Source organism: Physcomitrium patens, chromosome 4, assembly GCF_059467195.1.
Source record: "Physcomitrium patens ecotype Gransden chromosome 4, ASM5946719v1, whole genome shotgun sequence".
Classification (NCBI taxonomy): Eukaryota; Viridiplantae; Streptophyta; class Bryopsida; order Funariales; family Funariaceae; genus Physcomitrium; species Physcomitrium patens.
The window spans coordinates 4,703,823-4,723,134 of record NC_143413.1 but is presented as its reverse complement, the minus strand read 5'-3'; the positions used below and the strand labels follow the sequence as shown (position 1 = coordinate 4,723,134).

General features: G+C 29.2%; 1 protein-coding gene across 1 annotated transcript; it reads right to left on the bottom strand.

Annotated features, from left to right (window-relative positions):
* Positions 1 to 928: 928 nt before the first annotated feature.
* On the bottom strand, positions 929 to 2,010 carry LOC112281090 (uncharacterized). Its single transcript, XM_024517267.3, has 2 exons — positions 1,479 to 2,010; positions 929 to 1,313 (listed from the first exon to the last, which is right to left on the bottom strand). The coding sequence occupies exons 1-2, from the start codon at positions 1,750 to 1,752 to the stop codon at positions 1,150 to 1,152; spliced, it is 438 nt and encodes a 145-aa protein (XP_024373035.1). The 5' UTR covers positions 1,753 to 2,010; the 3' UTR covers positions 929 to 1,149.
* Positions 2,011 to 19,312: the final 17,302 nt, after the last annotated feature.

Here is a 19,312-nt window from a genome sequence, read left to right as displayed (position 1 = left end):
AGTCGAACCAATCATGATTTCACATACAAGGCATTTTAGGGGACACTACTCCTTGAGCTCTAAACAAACCTCCAACAAGGAATCCAAAGTTAAAACCTCTGCATGTGAACAGTTTGCATGACTGCATAGAGCTTTCTAAATGTTCATGTCAGTGGGTAGAAAAGACAAGCAGTGATAGAAGCAGATTCAGCTGCGCAGACCGATTCTTTGCAGTGTGTTCGATATCAGCAACCAAGTAAAAATTAATTTGTCTGAAAGGCAAAGTGTTGATTACACATTACTGGGTCTAGTGTGAGTTGTCAACTATGTTCTATTCAGCTAGAGCTTTACGAAAAACCTTCACAAACATGCTATCAGATTCGGCACATATTGCGGTTTTTCGAAGAGCCTGGTTTACATATTTTTTAAAAATTTCGGGCCCATCTGAGAAATGTTTCGATACGTCGGTTTTGTGAGATCGCAAGAAACGATTTCTGTTAGGAACGGAGTTCGAGAGTGGATTGAGGGGTCGGGAATTGGGCTACAGTGCACCTTCAAATGCATTTGCACGCAGAACAAGGTCTTTCGTGTTAATTTATTCCCAGAAAATTAAATTGGAAAATGAATATTCATATTCAGGCGGAACAATGGGATCTTAGAAAAGTAGTGGGCGAGGAAACGTCCGCGTTACGGCAAGGAAAAACATAGTTACTGCATAGTTCCTTGCCGTAGCATGGAAAAGGAGAGATGATTGGGCGTGGACCACCGCGCAAGATCGTTACCCCCTTTTCTCGTCTCGCTCACTGTGCACTCAATGATCCATTCGACCCAAATTTTTAGGGCTTGTACTGCTTTTTTAAGAACCATGTACAGGTTGACGCCACTATAGACTAAACGAACATTGCATGATTTGGAGAGTGAGATTCTAAAACGTATCCCTTCTGCAAGATTTAAAATTCAAGATCAATGTGATGATTGTTATTAGATGATCAATTTGACCACCGCGGTTGTGTGTCGATAAGACACACAAAAGAATGATAAAGAATGGTTCCTGTATACACCCTAGCACATATCGATGTCACTCAACATTGAAACTCTTCCGAAAGGCGGTGCAAACCCTACAATAATTTATATGCTACAATCTCGTCAGGAGATCAGTTGAGTCGCAGATCAGTACAAGAGGTATGCGGCGAGTCCGACGAAGAGGGCTGCAAAGCTTGGGACAGTGTTGCTTGCACCAGACTCCATTGGGTTAGGACCAGGAGCAGGCGAATCCACGGAAGGGCCAGGAGACATGGATGGGGATCCCATGGGGCTCGTCTCGGGAGCGGGAGCTGCATCAGAACAAGAGCACACGTCTGCTATGTAAGCTACAAAACCACTCACAATACTGGTGTATCCAAATCACCTTCACCAAATTTAACCACGCCAAATACAAAACAATAGAAATAAAAAAATAAAAAATGCACAGATCCGAAGCAGGAATCAGGAATACGCACCAGCAGGTGGCACTTCGGGAGCGGCATTGGAAGGACCTTCAGAAGGAGTCATGGGAGCCATAGCAGGAGCGTACTCGGGAGACCCTGGAGGAGACATTTCGGGTGCATACTCGGGGGAAGCCACGGGAGCCCATTGAGGAGCATACACGCCACCCACAGACGATTCCGGGGCATTCATTATCACACCCTGAGCGCCGGCTTGAACAAAGAGAGCCACCATACAAATTGCTGCAGCAGCAGCCCAGATACCATTTCGGCGAGCAGACACGGCCATTGTAACTCTAAATCGTCTCGAAGAAACAAAAGGGTGCAACAATACTCAGCGTTCAGCAACACTGAAAACTATCACAGTGAACGAGCTCGAATGCTCACAGAACTCAGTTAGACACAAATCGCAAGCACTAGTTGAGGTGAACAAGCTATGACAAGACACTAAGTGGGATTTCGTTGAGCTAAGCTGAGCTGCACAAGGCAAGCCAGATGCACAATCCACCTGAAGCGCCGCGTGAGTTGACACTCTGATCCGCAGCTTCTGACCTGATTCTGAAAGCTCCATCGAATTATTATAAATTCTTTCAGGTGGGCGGAGGTGAGTGCCTGGAACAGATTTGTTTCAGGTCCAGGCTGTGCACATGGGCTCGATGTCGCGCCATCAGTGCCGAGGTGGGCGCGGGCACCTCCTTCTTCATCGCGAGCGATTCTGCCCTTCTCCCAACTCGTCACACCCCCGCAACGTGATAGTTCGTCCCGTGTCAGCACATGCCACGTCGGAAATTATGCCATGTGTGTGTCTCTGTGTTTGTGTTTTTCTTATAATTTTGAACGAATTCGTCCATGAATTATCAAAACTATGTTTTGGTGTGCTAATTTAGTGAGTAATGGATTGGCCATGTGGATGTGAAAGCTGTCTTGTATGTTTGCTAAGTCGCCACTCCAAGAGCAATATTAACAACCAATATTTTAACAAATTGTGGGAAACTAAAAGGAATGATCACCAATAAATTGCGAATTAGTTTTGCTGATGCTATCACATTTTTTTTGCTATTTCCACCACAATTTATAATCTACCACATGTTGCCACCATTTTTGCCATTGTTATTATAACTTATTCTTATTAAAATTTTAATTATTTTTAGTTAAAATAAAAAATGAATTTTCATGTATTTTGAAAAAGAAAGAAAGAAGAAAAAATATTAGAAATATCAAAAAAAAATATTGGAATAAAAAATACTAAATAAATATGTCAAATAGATGGTAATAATAAGAATTATGATAACATTAACAATAACTATTTTAAATACTATCAACTTTGAATGGATTGATATCAAGGGCATATAATGTAAATAAATAAAATAAGATAGGTTTTAAAGAAAATTAAAAAAACTATATATATACACATATATATATATATATATATATATATTCAAGAAAAAATTCAAATAATTATTATTAAAGACAAAAAGACTACAGATTCTTGAAACTAGATTGGAAACAAGAAAGGATTCAATAAGAGTGAGAAAGGCCTCACTCTTGTCTCTATATATATTATCTAAGGAATTCTATAATTTTATTCTATAAATCATCTAACATATGTCCAACTTATTATTTAAGTTTTCAACTTATCAATTATCCACAAATACTTATAAAATCAAATCTATATCTATAAAACTTTTAAGAAGCTACTCACTAAGATAATATCAAATTAACTTATTTTTATGTGCTTCTATTATCCTCTTTTTATTCTTATAATTAATAATATAAATATTGATATTTGTGATATTATTTCTCTTTTTGGAAATAAGTTCTATGCATGGATTTGATCACATATTGAAAAAATTTAAGATGCGGTAAATTTTAATTGTTATATATTTGAATCATTATTTCCTTTGAAGTTTGTTAATATGTTGTTTTAACTATTCATAAAGTTTTATATTAAGATAATAAGACCACTAAGTTATTTGATTATTATTGACACATTCATAACATCCTTCAAATAAAATATTAAGAACACCATTAAGATTGATTTCTACCTCTAATAGTATTATCAAATATCAAAAGTCTCTTTTGAGGTTGTGATAGTAGACATATTATATCTTACCATCCATTCAACAAAGAATAAGTTTTTCATAATTTTTTTATTTCTACTATGTTATTTTGAAGGCTATGAAAATTTCAATGATTTTTCTTGTAACTCAATAAACAATAGTTCTTGAGTTGATTCTATGGATATCACGGACATATATATTTAATACAATAATTATATGTATGATTAGATAGAACTAAATATAAGTAAATTAATTGGATAATATTTTATAGATAAGCTTCCTAGAAGCTTCATAGACATGGTTTTAACTTTACATGTATTTGTAGTTAATTAATACGTTAGAAATTTTGTCAATAAATTAGCCACATGTCGCACATGTTGAAAGATTGTAGAACAAGCTGATTATGTGGCACACATATAAAAAACTTACTTTGCAAGTTAAGACATGTGTCTTATAATTTGGACATAAGTTGGAGGTTGTATAGAACATCACCATATAATCCTTAATTAGATAGTATATATGGAGGCAAGAATAAAGTCTTCTTCATTCTTATCAATGCTTTTTTAGTCTTTAGTCTTGTTTTAAGACTTTTTCGTCTTTTTTTCTTTAGCAATAGCCATTTTAGTTTAATATTATATCATCTTTGAGAGATTCTTCAATCTTTTTTGAGTGACACAATGTCACAAACATATACATGTAAACCAATAATTACTTATATGATTTAGATAATAGTATGTAAAAGTAAGTCAATTCCATAATATCTTCTATAGAAGCTTTATAGAAGCTTCATAGATACTACTTTGACTTTATAGGTGTCTTTAATTGACTTTTTAGGTTAAAAACGTGCTCAATAAGTTGGCCATGTGCCACACATGTTGATAGCTTAAAGAACAAGCTAACTATGTGGCCTATTCGTAGAAAACTTACCTTGTAAGTTAAGGCATGTGTCCTAGAAAGTCAATTTATATTAGAGTTCATATAGAACATCACCACATAGCTCTTAGTTAGATAGTATATATAGAGGCAAGAGTGAAGCCGTCTTCACTCTTGTCAATTCCTTTCTTACTTCTAGTCTAGATTTAAGAGTCTCTAATTTCCTTATCATTTAGCAATAGCCATTCCAGTTTCTTTTTAATATACATACTACTTTATTTCTATTTTGTCACTTTCATTTTGACATAGATTTTTCAAGTTTATGCATCTTCTTCTAGTTCATGTCCTTGACAGATTGACAAGAGTATATTTATAATATTAGAGCTTTTTCTTCTCTTAATTAAGAGTGGATATCTCTTTTTCTTGATAAGACATAAGCGTATTAGAAGTTGTGGATTACCCTTTTCTAAACTAATATTATTTTTAGTATCTTCTTTGTTCTCAAGTTTCCTCTTTTACTTATCTTCAGTAATATTAGACATTTATTTTCTAAGTATTATTATAGCAGAGCTTCTTGAAATGAAGAGTGCAGTGGCACAAATGCAAGAACAATTGTGAGCTCTAGATTATGTTCCAAGATTAAATTTTATATTTTTTCTCATATTTTGTAGTAATTGAACAAGTTAGATCATGATTTATATAAATAAAATCTAGTTTTATAGAATTTTAGGGTTATAACCTTTGATGGTACAAATCTTAACTTAATTCTTTAAATTAGATTAATTAGGACCAAAATCATAAACTTTAGAAAATTAGAATAACAAGTTAATTAGTTTTAGTAATTTAGAAATTATAGTCATTGCTATAAGAATAGATTGAGAGCTTATGAATTCACTTACAATCATCTCATATGATTTAGAGTGAATTAAAATCATAAGCTTCTAAAAAGGATTCTAGTGAAAATTAGCAAGGGCAATTTGAAGTTTTTCTCCTAATTCAACAAATTCAAGCAACAAGGTGGGTTTCCTAATTAATAGAAGCCTTCCAAATGCAATGGCGGCATTGGATTTGCCTCATGGAGTGAAGAAAACAAGATCAGCACCTCTCCACCAAATTACAAGTGGAGCCATGAAGATATCATTTTTGAAGGAATTTTCCAAAACACTTGGAGGTAAAAAGTTCATAAAAATTGCATATGAATGTGGATTGGAACAAATGAGTAGTCAACATTGGCATAAAAAGGTGTTTTAAAGACAATGGTGAAGTTAGATTTACAAAAAAAATGTTTTTTTGACCACTTACAAGAGCCATCACTCTTTCTGACGGCATTAGGTCTTGGATGAATGAAGGCCATAGATTTACATTAAGGATCTTAGAGATCAAGGGTGGAGATGTGGCCGCCCTCCCACAAGGCACCACTCAATAGTATAAGAGTGGCTTGGTTTTCCAAGCCCTCTCTCTCTCTCTTTTGATGAAAGGCAAAGCTATGCCAAATCTTGGCCTAAAACCCTAATTCCAATTTCATTTTGGATCCTAATGCTCATTGTGCACCTTGTGAATGTGTGATCATTGATTTTGTGTTGTGGGTGGTACTTATTGTGGTTTAGAAGGCACTCCCTTAGAATTAGTGGTTTCCAAATACTTCTATAGTTAAGTGGGTTTGAAGGGCCTCGGATTTTTCCCAATCATTTTTTGATCCTTTTACTTTTTTCAGTGAATTTTTTTGAGAAAATACCTCTTATTTTCAGCTTCCCAATGAGTTTAGGCTTGCTCAATTTGGAGCTAAAACAATTTTTTTGTGAATTTTTGAGTGCAGGGGGGTCGGCTGCCTTGGCAGTTTGGATCACCAGTCTTTGAAAAGACATTTCTCAGTGCCGTTTACTTAAAACATTCTGAAATTTTAAGAATAAGAGCACATACAAGTTTAGCTTCCAATGGCACAAGTTTGATTACGTTTGAAGTAGATCCAAATTTTTGGTGCATTTTGGAGTGAATGGTGGTAAGCTGCCGTGGCAGTCTCGGTTATTCAACTTTGAAGGAGCATTGAGCATGCCTCAGGTATTGGATTGCCACACAGTTTCTTGGAGCAGGAGCGTTTTCAAGTTAGGTTTTCAACCAAGCAAAATTCATCAGAATTGAAGCTGATACAAATGGTTGGCGAATTTTGGAGTAGAAGAGAGTTGCTGCCCTAAATTCTTGGTCGTTATCAAGGTGCCTTCTCTTCATCCCTCTTAGTTTTTGTTTTCTCTTTTATTTTTACAATAACTCGTAACTTCTATATGTAAAATTTGAAATTTAACTTTTAATTTTTACTTTTACTTTTTACTTTTTACTTTTTACTTAATTGGTAACTTTATTTTTATTTTCAATTTGTTAAAACTTAAACTTTTAATTTTTACTTAAGATTTTACCTTTATTATGGATTAATAATAATAACTTAATTAATTAATCTTACCACCAATTATTTAAGAAGTATTAATTTATATATTTTAAAAATAATAAAATAATAAAAAATAAAATAAAATAAAATAAAATAAAAATAATCTAATAAAAAATGAAAAATAAAGAAAAGAAATTATTTAAAACTAAATTATATAATTAGAATGAAAAGAAGGAATTATTTTGCATGAAGTGTAATGAATGAATTATCATTGTGAATGTGAATAATGATTAGAAGATTTGATTAATAACTTGGTGTTTTAACAATAAAAACTAATAATTGGATTAAAATTTGAATAATGGCCTTACTTTTAAATTCACCTAGTCAAGTCACTTTTTATGAACTAAAAAAAACTTCCAATTAGTGGAGGTTTATTTGAATTCACAGCAATTGAAGGAGTTAATGCTTGTGATGCATCAACTCAGTTTATTACCATAAGGAACAACAAGAATGGCAAGACGTGAAGACATAGATATGATTAGAGTTGTTTCAACATCTATTTTCAAATATGTCCCTTCTCCTATCATGGAACAACCTTCTTGTATTAGAAAACCAAGAGTTGTCTTGCCTAAAAAGATTTATGGTATAAGATCTAAGTTTCGAGGATTTATCAATCATATATAATTTGTGATTGAACTTCAACTCCAAAGCTATCCAACTCTAGGATCATAAGTTAGATTCATTGATACACTTCTTTCAGGTTCAATATTATCATAGTTTTCATCATTTTTTAAATGACGAGATCCAATATTAAATAATTTGGAGGCTTTTTTAGTGGAATTTTGATTCATGTGTGGAGAACATGATGCAACTCATATTACAACCAACAAGATCCATATTTTATGACAAGACAATGAATTTGTAACATTATATGCTTCATAATTTTGACAACTTGCAACTGATATCAAGTGAGATGATGTTGTATTAATTAGCTATTTTTTCTATAGATTACAATATGAGGTAAGGAAATTATTGCTCAACTTACTTGATCCTCAAACATTGAGTCAAGCAATTGACTTTGCTGTGAAGTATGACAATCAACTTTTTGAATTTTGATCCGAGAGTAGGATAAGTGGACTGCAACGCTAGTATAATTCAATGGCAACATTAATGCCTCCTCAATACATACATTCAAAAGTAGAGGATATGTAAATTGATGTGGTACATTTCAAATCTCTTACTTAGTAAGAAAAGACTTGTTGTCGTTAGGAAAGATTATACTTATATTATAGAGAATCTAAGCTTACTACTCAACATTGTCCAAAGAAGCGATGCAATTATAAAATGAAGAGTATAAATATCAAAGAAGATAATATATTGGAAAATGAGTTTATCTAGCTACAATAAGGACCGTGCAATTGGAACCTTACACAATATCTAATGAAGGTTCTATTTTCTCCTCAGAACCCTCTCTTTGTTTTATATTAAAAATTATTTTAGGACCTATATATTACAAATCTTTTGCCTTGTTAGATTCAAGAGCCTTAGCATATTTCTTAAATGAAGAATTAGCTAAAAGATTTAATATATCTTTAGTAAAGAAAATTAAATCTATTCACATAGAAGTCATTGATGATTGCCTATTGTCTTTTAGAAATGTTACTCACAAAATCCTTCCCATAGAAGTAATAACTAATGATCATAATAGCTTTGTGGTATTTAATATCATTAAATCTCACTATAATCCAATCAATCTAGATTTATCATGGTTAAAAAAATACAATCCTTGAGTAGATTGGATTTCTTGTACTCTTGAATTTTCTAAAAGTATAACTAAGAGTGTAGTTAATCAAGTAGGAAATCACGAGTCTGGTACAATTAAACTTATATTTGTAGATGAAAGAGCTTTTTTGCATGCTGTAAAAGAAAGATCATCTTGTGTCATTTATGCCACATATGTTTCTAATAGTGGAAAGACTTCAAGTGATATTCCAAACCAATATTAAGATTTTTAAGATATATTTGAGAAAAAGAATCTAGATACTCTTCCAAATAATCGTTCGTATGATTATTCAATTGATCTTCAAGAAGGAGTGCAACCCCCACTTGAACCAATTTATAATTTATCACAAAATGAGTTGGCCAAATTCAAAGAATATATTGAAGAAAATCTAGCCAAGAACTTCATATGCCATTCCAAATCTCTAATAGGAGCCTCAATTCTATTTGTGAAGAAAAAAGATGGACCATTGCAGATGTATGTTGATTATGGAGGACTCAACAAGATTACCATCAAGAATAGATATTTACTACCTATGATATCTAGACTTTTTGATTTGTTGAATCAAGCTAAGATCTATACAAAAAAAAAAATCTATGAAGAACATATAATCTATTACACATCAAAGAAGGAGATGAATGGAAGATTGTATTTCGAACCATGTATGGAAATTTTGAATATAATGTCATGCTTTTTGGACTTACAAATGTACCAGTAGCTTTTCAACATCTTATGAATGATATATTTTTTAGAGTTATTGACATCTTTATTGTCATTAATCTAGACAATATCTTGATCTATTTTAAGAATATAGAAGAACATAAACTTTATGTTCATTGTATCTTACAAAAATTAAAAGATGCATGATTCTATTCCAGAATAAAAAAGTGTGTATTTCACACTACTCAAATGACTTCTTAGATTACATCATTTCAAACAATGGACTTATCATGGATCCTAAAAAAATTTAAATGATTATAGATTGGAAGATCTCAAAAAACGATTTGAGATGTCTAGTGTTTTTTAGAATTTATCAATTACTATAAAATCTTCATCAAAGACTTTTCTTAAATTGTAGCTCTAATTATATGTTTGACTTATGAAGAAAAACTTTAATGGAATCAAGAACTTTAAAAGAGCATTTGAAGCTTTAAAAATAATCTTTATTTTTGTAACAATCTTATATTGTGTTGACTTTTCTAAAATATTCTTTATGGAAATAGATGCTTCAGACTTTGTTTTGAGTGTTGTATTATCATAAATGGGAATAGATCATAAACTTCACATAGTAGCTTTTCATTCCAGTAAATTTTCAAAAGCTAAGATTAATTATGATATCCACAACAAAGATCTTCTTGTAATTATAGATTATTTCCAAGAATGATGTCATTATCTAGAAGATGCTTCCAATTTGGTCATCATGTAGACGGATCACAAGAATCTCAAGTATTTCATATCAATTTGTATTTTGAATCATTGCTAGGCTTATTAGAGCATGTCTTTGTCAAGATTTGAACTCAATATTATTTATTGGCTAAAAAAACAACAAAATTTGTCTGATGTCCTTTTCAAACATTCTTATCTTGTATCTAAAGAAGGAGATGTAGGTTTTGATTAACAAAAGATAATTTTATTAAAGCCACAATAATTTCACCTTTAAGTAGTGAAATCAATATTATTTGTTGATTCAAATTTTTTAAAATAAATTCAATAAAATATGTCCTCTGATCCTCTTATTCATGATATCAAAAATACTACTTTAAAGCCTCGTGATAGTTCTAAGTTTGAGTTCAAAAACAACCTACTTTATTTTGAAAGACACCTATTTATTTTAGAAAGAGAACCACATTTACGTGTTCTTTAAGATTGTCATGACTTTCTAGTAGTAGGACATTTTGAATAAAAGAAGACTCTAGAGCTAATATCTAGAGATTTTTAGTGGCCGCAAATGTGGAAGGTTATAAAAGACTTTGTTCAATTGTGTGACATTTGTTCAAGGTTAAAAACTCATTGATATCGATCTTATGGACTTCTTCAACCATTACCAATTCCAGAACAACCATGGTCTTTTGTTTCTATGGATTTTATTATGGATCTTCCAATCTGAGGATCATGTGATTCTATATTTGTGATAGTAGATTTTTTTACCAAAATGGCACATTTTGTACCATGCACAAAATCTATCATAGGTGTAGAAATTGCCAAGTTTTTTCTTGATAATATCTATGAATATTATGAATTATTGAAAGATATTATAAGGAATAAGGAGACTCAATTTATTTCAAGATTTTGGAGAACTCTTTATAAGATTTTAAAGGTAGAAGTAGAATGGGTAAGATTTTTTTGTTTTGCAATACATAATATATAGGGTTAAGAGAAGCTAGTAAATTGATGAATGGATAGTTTAGAAGGTAGGATGGATGATTCAATAAAAAAAAAAAATAGTTATCATCATATTGTGTAGTGGTTGGCATTTTGACGCAAGCATAAGTAGGTTGAGGAAGAAGTAGGAGGGATCAAGCTGTAATAATTATGAGTCTAGGTAAGCTTGGTGCTACCTCTTTGTTTCTTTGTAGTTGAAGAATAATGGATAGTTTTTGAATGATATGAAGTAAAATTCTAGAATAAAAAAAGATTTAATGTTGTGAATGAAGTATGAAATTTATTGTGGATGAATGCATTGAAAAATTGTAAGTGGACAATTGGAAGTATTAGTGAAGAATGGATATGAATGGAAGAATGATAATATTGAGGTTTGAAAAAAAGTATAGGAAGAATGGCAGTTAAATGTAGAGGATTCTAGTGATTGGATTATAGAATGATTGTATGATGTCTTTTAAGATAGTATAGTATTACATATCATTATTATAAACTAAGAGAAGAAAAGAGATAGTGAATGTGAAGATAGAATTATTAATTGTAATATTTGATAGAATACAGAAGAAAATGTAGCATTCTTGGGTGTTTTTAGTTGATTAAGAGACAGGTAATTGTGTGACTCTAATGTGTAAACTCATGCGGATAGTCTTTCTCTATGTTCAAATTCTCCTATACATATTTATTCCAATTAGATTAGTCTGGAGTAAATAAAATGACAATTTCAGTAGACATAAAGCTTTCTTTGGCCTTTCATCTTCAAATTTATTGACAAACAAAGTGCATAAATTAAGTTTCAGAGCAATACTCAAGGTATACCATCAATTAGCAAGAAGAAAATTGGAGAACCCTCTTGCCATTGGAAAAATTTCTTTATAATAATATAATACATTTTTCTATATAACAAACACATTTCTTTGTCAACTATGGTTGCCATCCACGACTTGATATTTTTGACTTTTCAAAAGTTAATAATCCTACAAGAGAAGGTTTAGTAAATCGTTTGTCAAAGCTACATGTAACAATAAAGGTGCTATTAAAAGAAGCTCAAGAACAACAAAAGATCAATGCAGATGCCTATTGAAAGGAACAATGACAATTCAATGTAGGTGACAAGGTATGATTGCTTCATTGTAATATCAAGACTACTCGTTCTTGTGATAAGTTGGACTACCGCACGCTTGGACCTTTTCTTATTTGTAGACAAATCAATCCAATTACTTATCGATTATATCTATTGGAAACAATAAAGATCCATCATGACTTCTACATGTCTCTTCTAAAACCATGCAAGACTATGAACATAGCAAGAAGAAGACAAGCTCCACTTCCTCCTATAAAAGTGGACAATAATGAAGAGTTTGAAATAGAAGAAGTTCTACACTCAAGGTAGCACCATAATAAATTGAATTATCTTGTTCATTGGCATGGATATGATATTAGTGAATACACATAAGAGCCAATAAAGAATCTTGCAAATACAACAAAGGTGATAGAAGCTTTTCATCAATAATATCTATCTAAATTAAGATAAAGAATAGTAAGTCTTTTCTACAAAAGTAATAAGGTCCAAAGAAGATTACATTCTACTTTTTATCTTTTTTTATAGCTTTTATATATTTATGATGCTAAAGAAATGGAGAATGAACAACCAACAAATTCAATTCAAAAGCTTTCATTTGCGGACTTACTACATGAGACATTATGATTGTCACAACTTTCAAGACAACAAAAATTGAGGTGAAGATTCTCAAGAATGACATGTCTTTCTTTGAATAGATGGCAAGATACAATATGTTTGGATATCACGACCTTAGAAGAAATTCCTAATATTTGGTGATTTTATTAGAGGTAGGAACAGCTCTTGATGTTCTTCCAAATATTTTATTTGAATAAAGTTATGAATGCCTGAATAATGACCAAATAACAAGGTGATCTTTCTACCTTGGTATAGGATACTATTGAAGGCTGAGAGGGCCTATCAACTATCTTCAAAAAGAATAAAGATTAGAGTATGTGGTAAATATAATTCACCGCATCTTGGATTTCTTCAACATATGAAGACTACTCCTCATGGAACTCATTCCTAGAAGAGAGGGTAATATCGTGGATATAAACATGTAAACCAATAATTATTTATATAATTTAGATAATAATAAGTAAAAATAAGTCAATTCCATAATATCTTCTATAATAGCTTCCTAGAAGCTTGATAGATATTACTTTGACTTTATAGGTGTCTTTAATTGACTTTTTAGATTAAGAACGTGCTCAATAAGTTGGCCATGTACCACACATGTTGGTAGCTTGAAGAACAAGCTAACTATGTAGCTCACATGTAAAAAACTTGCCTTGTAAGTTAAAGTATGTGTCTTATAAAGTCAACTCATATTAGAGTTCTTATAGAACATCGCTAAGTAGCTCTTAGTTAGATAGTATATATAGAGGCAAGAGTGAAGCCGTCTTCACTCTTGTCAACTCCTTTCTTACTTCTAGTCTAGATTTAAGAGTCTCTAGTTTCCTTATCATTTGGCAATAGTCATTCTAATTTTCTTTTAATATACATACTACTTTATTTCTATTTTGACTTTTTTCTTTTGACAAAGATTTTTGAAGTTTATATATATTCTTCTATTTCATGTTTTAACAGACAAGAATGTATTGATATTTTAATTTTTTGAGATTCATATTCCTAACAGTTTGACAAGAATTCTAACTTATTGTTCTTGGTTTTTTCTAAAAGTGAGTGCATTATTCTACTTCTATTATTGTAATTTTAGAGGTTGTAGACCACTTACTTTTAAACTAATATTTAATTTTTTAATATTGATTTTTTACTTTAAAAAAGAATATTTTATCTCTTTATAAAAATTTTCATTTGATATTAAAAGTTTTAAATTATCTTCTTCTAAGTTGACTTATAGATTTGTTTTGAATTGTCTATAAAAGAAAAAATTATAGATGCTACTCTTAATAGAATCAAAATAGATTTACAATTATTATAGGTTTTTTTTAGCTTGTCAATACTCTTAAGATGAAAATTTCACATATTTCTATTATGAGTCATAGAGGTACTATTTTTATACCTATCAAAAAATTCAATAATAAAATTCAAAGTTTGTACCAAAAAATTATGCAATTAAGAGAAGAAAGTAGATTAAGTTCATAACTAAATTCAAAAAGTCTTATTACTAAAAGTGTAAGAGTAGTAAAGAAAAGTATACTCAAGAAGTTTGATGGAATAAGATCAAAGTTTTGACAGCTTCTATAACAAGTAAAGCTTTATCTCAAATTATATTTCTCTCAATACTCTGATAGATTTATTCAAGTCAAATTCATAAGAGCATTTTTTTCTAGTAGTACTCATTCTTAATTTGTATCTTTGATAGAAAAAGATTCAAGATAATTCTATGATTTGAATTAATTATTGAAATTATTTACAATTACATTTAAAGAAAGTGATAAAAAAAAATAGCAAAGACCAAGCTCATATCTCTACAACAAGCATCACATTCAGCCACCATATATGTTGCTGAATTTCAAAACCTTCCTTGTGATATGGATTGGAATGATACAGCTCTTATCAACCAATATCAATATAGTTTAAAAGACAATATCAAAGATTTATTATTCACAATGCAAAGAGTAGATTTATTGAAGTAGTTTATTATTCAAGCCATTGCATGTAATAATTAATTCTTTGAAAGACATCAAGAACAAAGGTTTGATTAGAAAGGTATAAGTTGAGTGATGACAACACCTTCTAAATTTTTGAAAGCTTATTCATCTAAGGTAGAGCCTATGGAAATTAAGATAGTATGTTTTAAATCTCTTATTAGGCAAAAAAAGACTCTTTGTTGTCAAAAAGATTTATACCTATATTATAGAGAATCCAAGCATATTGCTCAATATTATCCAAACAAATAAAATAATCACAAAATAAGGAGCTTGGTTGCCAAAAAAGACAATGTGTTGGAAAATAAATTTCTTCAATTATAATAAGAATAGTGTGGTTAGAATCTTATGCAACACCTAGTAAGGTCTTATTTTCTCTTCAAATTCTTTATCTTATTTTATAATGGAAGTTTTTTTAAGACCTAAAAATTACAAAGTCCTAGCCTTGTTAGATTCAAAAGCCTCTAATTTTTTTATAGATGAAGATTTTTTCAAAAAAGAAGAAATACCTTTAGTTAAAAAAACCAAATTTATGCATGTAGAAGTAATAGATGGTTGTTTGTTATCTTCTAAAGGTGTTATCTATGAAACTATTCTTTACATGTAGCAACTAGTGGTTATAATAGCTTAATAATATTTGATGTGATTAGATCCCTTTCCTACTTAATTATTTAAGGATTTTTGTAGTTAAAATAAATATAACCTTCAAATAAATTGAATTTCTTATAATCTTTATTTCTTTCATATTTTAATTTAAGATTTTGCTAATCAAATAAAAATTTATAAGTCCAATACATCCAAACCATTATTGATGGATGCAAGAACTTTCATGCATATTGCAAAAAAAGAATTAACTTTTTTTATATACTCCACACCTATTTTTGATAGAAAAAATATTTCAAGTGGCATTCTAAGCAAATATTAAGATTATCAAGACATTTTTGAGAAAAAAAAAAAAACTCAAATATCGTTCCAAAGCATTGTTTATATGATTATTCCATTGATCTTTAAGAAAGAGCTCAACCACCATTTAAACTAATCTAGAGCCTATTAGAGAACAAGTTGGATGTGCTTAACGAATATATTGATAAGAATTTGGTTAAGAACTTTATAGACCATTCTAAATCTCCAACAAAGACTTTTATCTTATTTGTAAAGGAAAAATATGGATCTTTGTGAATGCTTATAGACTATCAAAGACTTATGAAGATCACTATCAAAAATAAATATCCTCTATCTATGATTTTAGAATTTTTTGATTAATTTAATGAAATAAACATCTATTTAATAATAAATCTACAAGGAGCATACAACTTAGTATGCATTAAAAAAAGAGATGAATAAAAAATTGGGTTTCAAATTAAGTATAGATATTTCAAATATAATGTCATATTGTTTGGACTCATGAATTCACCAATTATTTTTTAACATTTAATGAATGATGTCTTTTGTAAGTTTCTTGATCATTTTATCATCTATTATCTAGAAAACATCTTAATTTATTCTAAAAACATTGAAAAGTATGAACTTCATGTTTTTTGTATGTTACAAAAACTAAGAGATATAAGATTATATGCCAAGATTAAAAAAAAAAAAAAAAAGTATATATTTCATACTTCTTAAGTGGACTTTTTAGGATATATCATTTCAAATGATGGTCTTATAATAGATCTTAAGAAAATCTAGTCTATTAAAGAAGAAGAGGTAATGTCATGGACATATATATTTACTTTAATAATTATCTATATGAATAGATAGAAGTAGTTAAAAGTAGATTAATTAGATAATATTTTATGGATAAGCTTTCTACAAGCTTCATAGATGTAGCTTTAATTTTATACTTATTTATAGATGATTGATAGATTAAAAATAAATTCAACAAGTTAGTCACATATGGTACGAATTGGTAGCTTGTGGAATAAACTAAGTATGTAGAGTATATATAAAAAAAAATGTCTTATAAATTAAGACTTGTATCTTGTAATTTGGACATATATTAGAGGTTGTATAAAACATTGCTATGTAGCTTCTTATTAGATAGTATATATAGAGACAAGAGTGAAGCCTTATTTATTCTTGTCAATATTTTTTTAGTCCTTTGTCTTGTTTTAAGTCTTTCTAGTCTTATTATCTCAAGTAATAGCCATTTTAGTTTAATATTGTACCATCTTAGAGTGATTCTTTATTCTTTTTAAGACATATAAGAATATATTAACTTTTTAGTTCTTTGAGATTCATATCCTTGATAACAAGTTGATTTTCTATTACAAATGTATTGAAAAAACAAATAATGATAGAAGATAGAATGAATTCTTTATTGAACATAATCTATTTTATAAATATCACATCTATGCCAATTCATAAGATACTCTTATCTTTTTTGCATTGCTTTCAATCTCAAATATCTTTTTCTTTGAACTCTTGATTGTTATTCTTTTTTGTAGAAAGAGATAGAAATTTTCTTCTTCTTAATGTCATTTAAATAAAGATTGTCATACATAATAAATTAAGTATCAAAAATTAAGATCAATTATTCAATCTAATCTAAATAGAAAAGCACAAGCAATATAATTAAGTTAAATTACCTCTTACAATACAAATAAGTAAATATAAGAATAAAAGTGTATGTAGAAAAAATCCTATACCTTTATTAAATTCTTAGTCACCATACCCAAAGAAAATCTTATAATATAAGTTTTTTTTTTTTTTTTTAAAATCATTCTTAAGACTTAAGTTGAGAAGAATGTTAAATCAATGATATTTTTTCAACTAAATTTCTAAATTTTTGATGATACCAAGAAAGTAAATTAACAAAAAAAAACTAAGTAGATAAAAATTCACTAAATTAAATTAAATTACATTCTTTTGATGAGATTTGGCACTTGATGCCACATTATGTGACAATTATTGTATAAATAAAGATCGTAATACTCAAAAAATTGAGTGTTGAGAATCAATATTAAGTATGCAATCTAAATCAAATAAGAAATCACAAGAAACATACTTTTAAGTATTTTTTTAATTGATTAAGAGCTTTCCAATTAGCTATAATAACAATACATTATTGTAATATAACACGGCTAATAGGTAAAAAAGTGAAAAAAGTATTATATTAGAAAAGATGTTATTTTAAAATATTATAGCAAATTATCTTACATAATAGTCAAATGATAGTAACACTAAAAGAGCAAATGCTTTTTTTTTTGTAAAATTACTTTTTATGGTACAAAACCATGAACCTACTACGACTTTTGAATTCTTTTGCAAATCAAATAGTAGAGTTTGAGAGAAGACTTTATAAAGTTTCTTTGAGCATTAGTTTTTGGCAATTTGAATTTATAATGAATTTGTAAAAGCTTTACAAAATTAAAGTTGTTTTTGATAAATCTAATTTTCTAAAATTAATAAAGCATTTATATTTGGAAGAATTTTTTAAGTTTAATTGTAGATCTATAAGTGAAAATTTGTATATTTTTAATTATAGGTATTCTTATTGTATGATATACATTTAAGTATAATCAAATAATTAGATTGAAGATTATTGAAGTTTAAGTGAATTAAAGTCTTAGAACTGGGATTTTGAAGATTAGTGAGAATTTCTAAGATCTTTAGTAATTTTTTAGTTGAATTGAGGTGAAATTTGTGTATATAAGTAGTAGGCTTGATTTCTTACATATATGTGAATTTTGATAGTTATTTAATTTTGGAATTAAGAGCTTTTAACTTAGAAAGATCAGCGTTAAGATTAAAGAAGGAAGCCAACCAACACCCAAGCAAATTTTAGGATTTATCTTCTATTTGATAAGTTCGATCTTTTAAAAAATATTTGTACTTATTACCAGCTTAATTTTTAGGAGTGTGCAAAATTTGACTTAAAATAAATAGTTCAATTGTTAGTAATAGAGGTTTCAATATGTCATAGGATTTGTTAAGAATTTATTTAAGATTTAGGATCAATTTAGGATTTAGAATTTAATTAAGGTTTGATAAGAATTTGTTTAGGATTTGATTGAGATTTATCTAAGATTTTTTTAAGATTTTTTTAAGATTTGATTACGATTTCTTTAGGGCTTGTCTAGAATTTATCTAGAATTTGATTAGGATTTGATTAGGCTTTTTTTTGGATTTTATTGGAATTTAGTTAGATATGTTTAGGATTTAATTAGGATTTGTCTAAGTTTTGATTAAGATTTCTCTTTGATTTTATTAAGATTTTTTAAAGATTTTATTAGAAATTGATTAGAATTTGTTTAAGATTTGATTAAGATTTTTCTAAGATTTGATCAGAATTTGATTAAGATTCAATTAGGATTTTTTAGGATTTTTTTTTTTAAAAAAAATTAATTTTATTTGAAATTTTAGTTAGTCTTGATTAATATTTGATTATATTTATTAAGCCTTGATTGAAATTTATATATGGTTCTATTAGAATTTTTAGATTTTTTTGTCACAAATTCTTTACCTTCTACAACCAAGTACTTGACATGTTCTTAAGTAAGACTTCACATAATGTGATGACATTGTCGAAGATGAATGTCACAATAATTTTATTGCAAAATTATATATATCTAAGTTAATGTCATAGAAATTAAATCATCCTAACATATGACAAATATAGAAGAAAGAATCTTCAATCTTTGTTAATAGATGAGGTAAAGCTAAAAGACTTCCTATAATGTGGAAAAATCTAATTTCTTAAAGGAAT

Coding starts and splice junctions, on each gene's coding strand:
- LOC112281090 (XM_024517267.3), bottom strand. CDS start 1,752: ATGGCCGTGTCTGCTCGCCGAAATGGTATCTGGGCTGCTGCTGCAGCA. Junction 1,314..1,478: donor TCCCGAAGTGCCACCTGCTG/GTGCGTATTCCT, acceptor GTTCTGATGCAG/CTCCCGCTCCCGAGACGAGC.